The following is a 12,768-nucleotide window of genomic DNA, read 5'->3' on the forward strand; positions in this document are numbered from 1 at the left end:
CTCAGCATTTGCTTGAGACTATTCTGTGGGAAGAGCATATCTGATTAATTATTTGGGTAAGTGCATGTCCAAGAGCTGTCAATATCCACAGGATTTTCCCCAAAGTAGCCAAAAGCAGAGTTTGATCTTTGGTCAGCTACAGATGTATCAAGCATATGTCACATAAACTGCTAAAACTGTGACAAACAAGAGAAATCCCTGCATTGTGGAATTACAGATGGGTCTCACCCTTGCAAATCTCCTGCTCCTCTCTAACTCCCTGCCTCACATGTCAAGATACAGCATTTTCTTTCTGAATCTTCCTGTTTGACTGATTTGTTGTGGTGTGTGTCTGAAGCCTAATGCTGCCATGAGGAGTGACATGTCAGGTGACAAATCCCAGGTCATGGCATCACTTGTAAAGGGATTACAGGCAAGATGGTCAGAGTGATTTGAAATTAAGACAGAAGCAGTATCACTTGGCAATCAGGTTAAAAGCAACTCTAAAAGTAAAACACAATTAAACAGATGTGCTTTGAGGTAAAAATAGCTCTGACCAAGTCTCCTTTATTACCCTTATTAAATTCCCTACCTCACAGGCAATTTCTCAGATTTATCCTTTTAATATTCTACAGGCATTTCTTTTGCATTACTCCAGGTCTCTTAGAGCTGTGTGGTGCAGTCCTTTGCTAATCCTTTCCCATCCTGGAGCTGCTCCATGGCCTGTGCACACATTTTATGTGCTTTCACAGCATGCCCTTTACAAGCGTGGTTTGGGACTGGAGCAGCACAGAGCTGCCTCTCCTGCAGGAGTGGGATGGAGCTCAGTTTTGAATGTTCAGTGACACCTTCTTAACCCACACCCCCATAATCATCTCAAATCACAACTTAGAGTCTCAGTGCTCAACTGTCAACAGAGAGACATTGAATTCAGAAAGTAGGGGGGGTTATGGAGCTACTAAATACAGCGAGAAAAAATAAAAGCGTTACCCTCCTCTAGAAATGCAAACCACTTGGTAGGATGCAAGACCAAGGAATACATTTGTCAAATAATACACTATAAGAAGATGGAGATTTCCATCCAGTTGGGAAAGCATAGAAGAGGCAGAGAAGGGAAATGGAAGAAGAGGCAATATATTTGCAAGAAATAAGTGCAAATTTAAATGGTAGATAGTGATAAGCAAAGGAACGAACTGTAAAGTATTTGTTTGGTTCTTGAACACATGATTTGATAGTCATGCAATGTGGTGGGAAAAGCAATTAGTGATACTAAAACTACTGGATCTCTCCCAAAACATATCTGAGAAGATTTCAATCCTGTGGCTACTGAAAATACTATGCCTTCACACAATGTCACCCTCAGGTGATGCGCAGTTTCCTGTAGTGTGTAGTGGTCCTGGTTCTCGAGAACTGTGAGGTCAGCTGTCATAGACTTCACACCACAGCCACCCATTTGTTTTATTATGCAGTGAGAGTCTGAATGGGGGAAAATAGGAGATAAGATCTAAGTAGCAGAGGAAAAAAACACATTCATGTGTTTGTGCAAATGCAGAAGTAGCAGGGGACAGACATGGAGGAGGTTACAGAAAGAAAAGCTATAAAGGTGCAGTGGGGTCTGAAACCAATATACTTCCTCTATTCCAGTCTTGCCTGTCTTTGCACACTCTCTGTCCCCACATCCTCATATCTTACCTCCATGCAAATTCATCTTGGGTTTAACTATTTGCATATACTTTACATAATCACTGCTGCTCATCAGTATTCACTCTACTCTTATTATCTAAGGTATCCCTGATTTCTCCTTTTCAGATATAGTACAGTAGAGTAGCATCTGTGTGACCTTAGTTCATCAGATACCAGAGGAAAGAGCTGCATGAAATTAAATAACTCCCACTGGCAGCTGTATGCATCATTCACATGAAAAATACTGGGTAAGGAAAACCACCAAAAGGAAAATTAAGATAGGCAAAAACTTGTTAAATAATTTAATCTTTATGAAGAAAATCTACAGTAGCAACTAAGAGACCTTTGGAAAAAAGGATTTTAAAAAGAAAAAAGATGGTATTATGCATGAATGGTTCCCTGTATGAAATACTGTCAGTGCCCTTCATCGCCCAGGTCAAAATGAAGAAAAGGCCCCCATGACACTGCCCATATTCCACCTGTAGCCTCTGGCTCTGCTTTAGCCACACCTTCCCTCACCCCTCTGAAATCACAGCCTGCATCAGGGAGCATCAGCTTATGGTCACGGCGAGGAGAGGAAAGACGATGCCAGGGTGGGCTGTGATCTGCACTTTGCCTCACACTCTTGGCTCTCTGCCTGTTCTTGGCTACCTAAATAAATAGCAGGATCAGATCTTTGACCTGCAGCATCTGTGCTGATGAGAACTTTAGGCATTAATCACATTATTCAAACAAGTTCTCCTCTCCCAGAAAAAGGCCAGATTGTGTCTACTGTGCACTGGCCTACAATGGGGAAATCACAGAGCTTTGCCTTCGTCAGAAGCGGAGCTGTGGAGGTACCAAGAATGAATATAAGATGCACAACAGCTATTTCATATTCCTTAGCATGGGGAGGCAGGCACATGTCAAAAATCAGTACAGGAGACTTTCTGCCTCTTCTCCTTCCCCTGACTTTTTTCATGCAGCCTCAGTCTGCCTAGAAGACAGTAGTATAGTAAAACAATGTCCCAGCAGTTCTTTAGGAAAGGACCAAACTAATGAGTGTTCATATTCCTCAGCAATAGTTCCCAGTGAACCATCCACCTCCTATTGCTCCTGCGTCCTGCAGCTTGCTCTTCTTTCCTGTTGTCCGTGAAGAACAAACGATATGGGGGTGGAAAAGGTAAACAGAGACATCTGTTCATGCCCATTTCTAACTAACACAATCTCCTACTCAGTCACGGGGGACAGTGTGGATTCTGACAGTGAGTCAGAGCCAAAGGGAGGAGGTGTGAGAGGTGGCTTTGGTTTGGTCTACGGAGGAAGGCAGCTGTGACTCAAACACTGCACACTGATCAGCTGGAATGATTTCTCTGTTTGCCTCCTAAACGAAGTGGGGTTTGCTCCCCAACCAGTCTGCTGTGGGCTGTGTGTTCTACACTGTGGCTGAAGTACTCTAAATGCTTTACTACAAGGAGGTAAAAAGCGGCATCCCCTTTTGAGAGAGGACAAAGCTACAGAGTTCTTCATTTTCTTTCCAGTCCTTTGCCGCTTTCTCTTCTCCAGTTGTGGAAGATACAAAAGCCCTTTAGAAAGTGAAAACAAGATGACCATCCTCAATTATAAGATGCAATAAAATATGCATTATATGCAGTATCATGGTGGAGCTTCTACGTATCTGTGAGATAGAGAAGTACTGATGGCAAAAAATTGTGCTACATGTGCCAGTCTATAAATGAGAACTCCACACAAGACTACAATGTGCATGGAACTAATTTGCAGTTTTAGGGTAATAGTTTATTGGGTAACACATCTTTTACTTGGTTGGGGCGGCAATGGATAAATTTGCTACAAATCTACTCTTGTAAGCAGCACACAGCAGGAGGATATAATTAATCTACTGTGTAAAAAGAATTCATATATACACACTGGTGCCTCTTATGAATTTGCCTATCATCTCTGAAAGCTCTATTTTTTATGGCCCCAAGCCTCTAATTGCAAAGATTTCCTAGAATGATTCTGAAAATCACTCATTATTTTGGTCTTATTAGTGGGAGATGATTTACAAATGTATCTGAACAAACTGGCAGAAACCATTTGTTCCTGTTTCTAAGCTGACAACGATATTATTAAAATAAATTTATTACAAAACTATAGTTTACTTTAAAGGATTACTATAAATAGAGCTTTTACCAAGATGGTAGTGGACTGATATGCTTTCATTTTAAAAGTAGCTAGATAGCCTGGCATATGCAGCAAAAGTCACTTGTCATACAAAAAATCTTTTGTGTGGTGTAGATGAAGCTTTTCCTTAATATTTATCTGGTCTGTGATAGATGGCTTGGTGAAAAAGCTATCACAGTGAATCTCCTCCATCACGTTACTCAACAGACAGAAGGAAAATGAAGGAAAGTGTGATATTACTCACAAACTAATATTTAAACAGTGCAAGCATCTGTGCAATGCATGCCTTGTTCTGCTCTGCTGAAATCAAAGTCAGTTTTGCTATTGGCTCAAACAGTTCTTTTTCTCTTGAAGCACTCAGCACTGGGAAGGATATTGTCCTTTCAGTTGTGCATGGAGCATCAGCTATTTATTTATGCAATGTAAATGTTATGAATGCCATGAATAATAAAATATTTTATGCTGAATCAGTCATAACTTATCCAAAAGCCTCTTGCTGCTTTCCTCTAGTCGCTACGTGGAAGTGTTCCAACACTTCCATTCCCCTCTGTCACTGCACCCTTGCCAACAGCAACATCATTTCAGTAACTGTCCCAAGTCCTTCCCAAAGCCCAGCCTGTTCAGGGACAGCAGCCCGTGCCTCTGGCAGGCAGGGGCAAGCAAGGGGAGCTCAGCTGTTCGGGCAGCATTTGCTGGATGCTGCCAACAAACCCAAAGGTGGATAAGTTGATACCACAGTTGGATCTAATTCACAAGCACCTGTGTTCCTGAGATCCTGTGTCATAATTTATTACCTTATGCTTTCTGGACCAACAATATTTGTCCATTCTTTTAGCTGCAAAAATGATTTCAAAGCAGCTTTCAATCTTGAGAGCAGATGGTCTTTCTAGAAAGATTTCTGAAAGCCTTTGAACAGGCTAGAGACGTATCACGAGGCTTTCACTCCACAGAAGAATTTGCTCCCTGTAACAGCATTCATAGCTAAGAAAGTAAAGAGTGATAGAAGATGGTGGCATTTTGCCACAGCAGGATAATTATCAAATAAGATGCACCTGAGCTGAACACACATTTTCCATCGGTTTGTTACAGGCTCTCTTTAATGCTTCCAGAGCTATACTTTCTGAACACATACTGTAAAAGGTAGGCACTACTTTTTCTCCTCTTCCATATATATGAATACATTGGTTTGGGCTTTCTGTATTCTGTTACAGGTTACATTTAGCATATGGAAAACTTTTAAATATGTATTACATAATATTGAATATATGCATTAAAAAATAAACTTATTCCTTGTGTTTCCATGTACGTGCATCTGTGTTTTTCTTGCACCACACTGCAGCTAGACCCTTTGTAACTTAAAGCTGAACCCAGTAACATCAGTCACTGCTGCAGCAAAATACTTTCTCCTACAGTAAGATACAATGATGATGACATAATGCTGTGGTTTCCAAATCCCAACCCAGCTGTTACTGGTATATGCATTCAAATTCACTGTCTCTGCACCCTTGTGACAGGCAAAAAAAGCTTGTGACTTGATTCAGTAAATGATTTATTATTTTGAATGTATAATTCAGAGGCATAGCTTACGCATGGCTGCAGTCACAGAGTGGGGAAAATTAATTTAGACTGTTTTCTACTGTAATAAAATGGAGAGAGGATGTAATCCATCTGCACAGACCCAGTAGGTATTTTCCACCGACTAGCATAGAATCTGCTCACTGATCTTGGACTGAGGAAACAACAAAAAGCTGTCAGTTTTTTACACTGATTCTTCTCTCTGACAGATATTCATACTAATTCCTTTATCTGCTATAAATAAGCACACCCAGGTATAAATCCCCTAATCCAAACTGCACCAAAATACACAGTACCTATCCAACTATTACCAACTATATAACTTTTAGTTGAATAAGAGTGGCAATAAAACTTCTGCCACACTTAAGGATAGTGCAAGAAGCTAACATGCTCCTGTGGGTGCTCTTCTTCAGTATTTGAGAGTATTAGCTCAATAAATGAAGGTCAGCTTTAAAGCAATTTCTCAACAGCAAGTCTAAGAAAAGAATACCACAGAAGCAACTTGAGAATCTATGAGAAAGCTTTTTCCACTACATTAAGTTGCTTTGATGGAGCACAAAATCCATCTCTGCATAAATCACTCATTTGCAAGGCAGAGTCTGGATACATCAGTTGATAGTCTTACTTTACATCCAGACTAAATCAGACCTCTGAAACTCTTAACCTAATCCGTGCCTTCTGTACTCTGTCATTATGGCAATTTGTTTCCAGGGTTACAGTATCTATTTGCTCAAAGGAAAGCCAATATGAACAACTGCCCTGAATTTTAGCAGGAAAAATGCATTCCTAGTGTAATTCCATTATCTGCATGGTCTTGTATCAGGGATAATTTAGCCTATTGAGTTTTGGCAATATCTGATCAAGCCACACTATCTTCATTTGTAGAATGACACTGAAACCACTGTGCTTAAAATCAACCATTTCTTTATGTGCATCTTTCTTTAAATGTACTGGCAGACAGAGAAATAAAAAGCTGAACTGGGGCATAAGTTGTCCAAATATTCCAAAATTCAAGGAAACTTCTTACAGCAAATAAAGGGATAGCCTTGGTCAGATATATCATGAATTCTTTAGAGAGGAGGTGCAATCATGCACTGAATGTGAGTCATGATTCACTGGATCTTTTGTAGCCAAGTAATTGATAATCAATCTGTACAGTTACCGTTGCATCAATCAATCAATCAATCAATCAATCAGGTGTCTGCAACATAGAAAGATCATTGCCAGTCCTCTCCCTGTGACAGGATGACTTATGAAGCTGAGAAATTGCCCTGATGCAAACAAAAACTTTTCAGACTAATCCAGACCAGGAATACTTCAGAAAAATGAAAGGATTGTGCAGTCTGTACAGATGAGCCCTTCTTCTGTAGGTCAGCTTGTTTAACTAGACAGGCTGGCAACAGTGAATGGAACAGAGTTTGTCAAAGCCATGAAAGGTGTGTGAGAGACAAACCAGGCCATTCCAAACTCCCTCTTCAGGAAATGGTAACGATTTTACAAAACCTGCATAGCCACAGACTTTAAAATGGATCCAGGAAAGAGTGCTTCAAAATCTACTCCTGTGCCAAGATGTAACACTTTTCACAGATGGAAGGAGTTTTACTGGGTAGACAACTTTAGCATTAGGTCTCATCTATTCCAGCTACCTACTGTGACAGATTAAAGGAGCTGAAGTGCTGGATTATTTTGGGGAAATGCAGGTACCTAATCCACTTTAATAGAACAGAGAAAACCCTAATATTCCTCTGACATAAAGTCATTGAAATCAATTGTGCTTTACAGATGTGAAAGTGTAATAATACTCTAAATGTGTATATGACAAATTACCTTTTCTTCATTAGATGGAAATATTAAAGCAGTATGGAATTGAACATTGCTATAGGGAATGATCAATCATTTAGAAGTGCAGCTTTAGCATTTTCAACGAACAAATCTGAAACAGGTTTCATAAGAGCAAGGAAGATGAGAAGATAATTATCACTGGTAGAGGAAGAATGTAACACTAATAACACTTGTATGAAGTATGTACTCTCACCCAGATAGGAAACTCCTTCTTCTGGTGTGATTGTTCCATATTTAACCATCATCTTCACAAAATCAATCAGGGTTTTCATGATAGTTATCAAGGTCTCTTTCTCTTTTGTCTCTGTCTCTGTGTGAGGGGATGAAGCAAAACTAGTCAGACTTCAGGCAGCTTGGGAAAACTGTTCTGCAAATGGCACAAATCTCATGCATAAAGAATGACCTACTCATTGAAAGAGAAAATGCTGTGCTGGATTAGCAAAGAGAACTTACATACATGTTTCTTTTAAAACTGTTCCTGCAAAGTACAGCTGAATATACTTTAAAACATCAGAGGCTGGTTCTTCTTTACAGCTTTTTGTCTTGCAGGGCTGTGTTATGGAAGGCCAATGGTATTAATTCCATTTTACAGCTAAGAACACTAAGCACACAAAGATGGAGTGACCTGACAGTTCAAATTTATGGTCAGGGGGCAGATATAGGTAGAGTTTTCCAGAGTCTCTGTCATTTTTCTTTTATTTGTTGCTGAACTATTTAGTAGATCAGTCTGGCTCTGTATGAAAAAGAGATCCTTTCTCCTACAAGATCCATGGCTTCAATGACAAAAATATAAAGTGTCCCAAATGAGATTGTTACTGTGCACAAGTCCATGACTCACATACTGGGACAACAAAACATTACATGGCTTCATAACAGGATACAAAAAAATTATTTTTATAAAAATAATCAATTTTTGCCCACACTTACCTGCTTCTTAGCTTTTCTTTTCCCACTATGCTTATGTGCTAAACAATATTTCTGCTCTTCCTGCATTAGCAGTGTGAAACCTCCCCATCACATGGTGACACAAGCTCTCCCCACTCCCCAGGCTGTCACTGAAGGACCCAACAGAGCCAGGGGCACTGTCAGTCAGGGACAGTCAGAAACATATTCCCAGCCTTGGCAGAGGGCCAGCTGCTCTGGAGAGCTGCTGAACAGGCTTTTTATTGCTGCCTGCAATTTAACACACAGCTGTAGGATGCAACTGAATCCCTCTCCTCCAGCTTGATACAACCTGACAGGCGAACACATAAAGCAGGAGATGTGCAGACTGTGGACCCCAACATACCTTCCTGCATTGTGAGTAGAAAAAGGAGAAGAACTAGCATGCAAAATTGCCATGAGAAAATTAAAAAGAACAGGAAGAAGAATATAAAGTATGTAGATTGGACTTGAGCAAAATATGCCCTCAGGTTTTTCATTTTAGCTCTCCACTCAGGAGTTTATGGGGACAATTTGAAGCAATATTAAGGCTCCTGCAGGACAAGGGATCTACAGAAGAACCCCCCTGCCAAAAGTTAGAGTGTGTGTGTGGCTGCAGAAAGTGGGTGTGTGTAGAGGGTGCTGACACGGGGCTGGGGCAAGGAGCCACAATCTTGCCTGCAATAACTGGAAGGCATTTGATGTCCAGCACCGGAATAGGAAGAGACGTGCAGGGCTTTCACTGCAATAAACAGCAACCCTGTGGTTTGTGGAAAGGCTGGGAGGCTCAGACTCATTTACTGGTACCATCACTGTGAGGATTCTACTGTGGCTTACTCGTATCTCTGTTGGCTTAGAAGACACGGATGTTACTGGAAGGATCTCTGGAGAAAACCATTTGCCAGTTTTTCATCATGTCCTTACGGGAATGAAAAGAATTCAGGACTCCTGGATCTCACAGCACAAGAGGGCAAGGGCTGTCTAGGTCACACTCTTTGCCATTCTGAGTGCTGTTCCTCCCAGTGTTTTGCCATCGAAATCACTAATCAAATTAGTTTCTGCTATACATCTTACAGAACATTTTCAAAGTACATGGTCTCTCGCAACTAGGGAAGTTGTGGGGAAGAGAAAAGAGCAGGAGAAAACAGAGAATCTTAATTTTAAAAGTTTTTCCTAAATATTTCTATGAACACCTGACAAGCTCACCTGAGTTAAGACTTTTTAATAAAGCGTAAAAATTTGGAAAATATTGGAGGTCTTCAAAATTATCTTCAGAAGGCAGCTCATTTCTTCTTTCCAACACATTAGATGATGACCATGTGTTATCCAGTGTATCATCAACTTCTTCATTAATGAAACTATCCTGATCAGATTTGCTTGGTGTCTCCACATAAGACATAATAAAAAAAAGATATCTATAAGCACATTGCTTTTGGTGATAGAGTTAATAGAACAAAAATTCTATCACAACCTTCTATCACAACCTCAAGGACAACCAACATTGTCCTAATTGCAAGGTTAACACTACAGTATTTTCTCAAAGTTATTTCAATTGACATCTGGCTTAAACTTTAAAGTAACTCACGATTCTTTTTCCTATTGGACATAATTTCTTTAAGAACACCTCCCAGATTGAACAAACTGTTCCCTAAAGAAAGCAGTACTAGTACCATTTGGCAAGCAAGACAAAATTATTAGCTAAGAAATTACCATTCTTTCCTGTTGCTTTTCTTTTGTATCACTGTCTGCTCTGCTTGCAGGGTAATCAAAATCTTCAGACTCCTTCTCACGATCCTTTGCTTCATTTGCAATTAGCTGTTGTAAAACCTCTGCCACTTCATCTTCCAGGGTATAGGCCTGACTCTCTGTGATCTGTTAAAATATTTGTGCAGAGTACTTACAGGATACTGTGCTTTTTCTAGCTCAAACATCAGTATGAAACCTGATATCAGTATGAAAATAGGTTGCTGTAAATATGTTTGCTTCAAAGCTGAGCACAGCCTAATGAGGTGCAATATCTGTGTGTGTGCATACATGTTTACATATACACATGTAAACATATCTACATTTATAACACACATATATATATACAAAGAAATACACTTAAAATGTGTGTGTATACATAAACCCCACCCATTCACACATACAGCCTCCAAACCAAACCTCTTTAGGGCTTAACATGGTGGAGTGTAGCTTGAAAGATGGAGCTGCAAGCATGGCACCTCCCTGTATGTGTGTCCATGCGTGTGTATATAGAAATACATATGCTCTGTGACACATCTGGGGGCAAAAAGCAAATAGCTTTCCATGGTATCATCAAAATGTTTTCTCTTTGCTTCATAACAGCTGTCACTTAAACAAGAACTCTCCCATGCAGCTGTCCCACAGCTCCCTCTGTAATCAGCGGGGTGCAATACCCAACTGCAAAATCTAGTGCTCAAAAGATAAGGTTAGTATTTTAAAATATAAGGATCCCAAATGGCAATGGCTAATGCCATTGAGACACCCAGAGGTCAGAGACAAATCCAGTCTTCCTAAAAATCAGTAACATAATATATCCTCAACTAGCCAGCAACATTATGTGTTTGCTGATGACACTAATTAGCATTAGGTGGATAGGACTGAGCTCAGACCTTTCCTCCTTAAGTATAGAAAATAAATTAATAATAGAAAAGCACTCAGTGAAAATCAGAAGAGAAATTAAAGGAAAAGTGAGGGCAGACATGGGAGGAGTACAATCAGTGAATGTTTTTTCAACATCAGAAATATTCTGCAGTTTGGCCTCTTTTGTTGCAAAGACATCACAGAAACAACAACGTTATTGCAGAGCTTAACCAGCCTGCCCAAACAGCTCTAGAAATTTGGTTAGAGCCTGAGTCCCACTCGCTTCAGACAAAGTTTGCATCCAAATTGTTTTCTGAAAGAGCATTAAACCGATCCACAAAACAGCTGAATGACAATTACTGAGATACTTACTAGCCCCAGATTTAGAAGTTTTGAAACAATCTTGTCAAACACTCCTCTGTCATTTTCCTCATAAATTCTTGCAGCAATTTTTTGAACAATGTCTTCAGCAGTCAAAGGAGTGCCATCTAATTGATGGAGGCCATCTGGATCATCTGAAAGGATTACAGTTTAACTGTGTGCTGACTGTCCTAACTCATTTGGATTAAGCATCTTGTAAAAATATCTGCCCACATCTTTTTCCTCTTCAGAACAAAACTGCATTTTTAGACACATTAGGAATATACTTTGATACACACTTTGCAAGCTATTAAATCAGTCACAAGGAAAAGTTCTTTGTGTCTGTTTTCCACATCTGAAAAATGTCTTTCTGACAGGCTCTTCTGAAGGAGCAGAGATGAACATTAGGAGCTTACTCTCCTGTTTATAGAAAAAATTATTAGAATGAGAGAGCAATGCTCCCATATCAATTTAATTGTGTCTTCCTGGTATCTACTTTCATTGTATGGCCACTTAGATCCAAACAGTTCATGACAAATGGCACACAATCTCGTTTGAATTTCAGCAAATTAACTTTTAATTATGTAATTTTTACCTATGGCAAATAACGTCATCATGACAATGGGAATATGATGAGTGAGTTGGTCTGTGATCAGCATACTTTGATATCATTAAAAATATCCTGAGCTAAATGCTGCTTACAATTCTCAGAGGACTCACTTAAACTACAAGTCAATTAACTACTCCTGTAGCAAAGGCAAGTATTCTTTGGCCTTTGGTAATTTCTTCTAGCTTAGTGATGATAAGAATTATCTAAAACTGCACATAATATTTGGAATCAATATATGTGATTTAGCTGTAGTAGTGCTTCTTCCTCACAAAACAGAATAAAGATATTTTCATTCAAAAAACTATGTCCCATTTTCTTTCCACCAAGTCTAAATTGCTAAAAAGCATTACAAATTACACAATCAGACTTCCCTCCATGGAAGACTGTTAAAATCAAGAGCAATTCTTTTGTACTGTGTTTCAAAACCTAACTGTAATACAAGCTTCCACAACTGGAAATAATTCAAACTGCACTCCAGTAACAAACAGAGCTCATGTTTAGTGGTGAATACAACATTCATGAAGGCAATCAGTTTGCAGGAGAAATCTAACCTAGAAGTCACTGAAAGATGATGATGGGATACCTTGGAATTTATAATCCAGCCCGCTTTTAGTGGAGTCGTAGTCATCCACAAGCCTGCGGTTCTTGGTGGAGTCTGCATCATCAATGGCCAGTTGCTGTTCATACAAAGAGCTTCTAATTGACTCCCTCTCCTTTTCATTCCTCTCTCTTTCTGCTACTGATTTTAGCAGGTTCAGGTCATCAACAAAGGAATAATTCCTGAACTCTGGCTTATTTTCTGGAAAATATATCAATGCACACGTAACATAAAATCTTATACCTCTTTGAATACCGTGATGAATATTGCTATAAAACCAGAAAAAATATTTTACCTGCGGGAGCTATTTTCCTATTCTTGTCTGCCTCAGCTTCAGCAATCTAATATAGAAAAATAAAGCAAACAAAACAGCAAACAGGTAGAAGGAATAAAATGTATGACCTCTTAATTTATCAGTATCAGCAGAAGGCTT

The 12,768-nt window shown here is 39.5% G+C and overlaps 1 protein-coding gene across 3 annotated transcripts in view; it reads right to left on the bottom strand.

The window, feature by feature from the left end:
- SCG3 (secretogranin III) overlaps positions 1 to 12,768 on the bottom strand; it is a 28,425-nt gene that overhangs the window by 14,161 nt on the left and 1,496 nt on the right. For 2 of the 3 annotated variants that reach the window (XM_069025758.1, XM_069025757.1), the window contains exons 3-8: positions 12,631 to 12,676; positions 12,321 to 12,536; positions 11,140 to 11,282; positions 9,874 to 10,035; positions 9,370 to 9,547; positions 7,436 to 7,552 (exon numbers count right to left, since the gene is read on the bottom strand). In XM_069025758.1, the coding sequence (XP_068881859.1) occupies positions 7,436 to 7,552; positions 9,370 to 9,547; positions 9,874 to 10,035; positions 11,140 to 11,282; positions 12,321 to 12,536; positions 12,631 to 12,676 (862 nt within the window). The remainder of the gene's footprint in view (positions 1 to 7,435; positions 7,553 to 9,369; positions 9,548 to 9,873; positions 10,036 to 11,139; positions 11,283 to 12,320; positions 12,537 to 12,630; positions 12,677 to 12,768) is intronic. The other variant, XM_069025759.1, reaches the window with a different exon arrangement.

Source organism: Aphelocoma coerulescens, chromosome 10 (genome assembly GCF_041296385.1).
Source record: "Aphelocoma coerulescens isolate FSJ_1873_10779 chromosome 10, UR_Acoe_1.0, whole genome shotgun sequence".
NCBI lineage: Eukaryota > Metazoa > Chordata > Aves > Passeriformes > Corvidae > Aphelocoma > Aphelocoma coerulescens.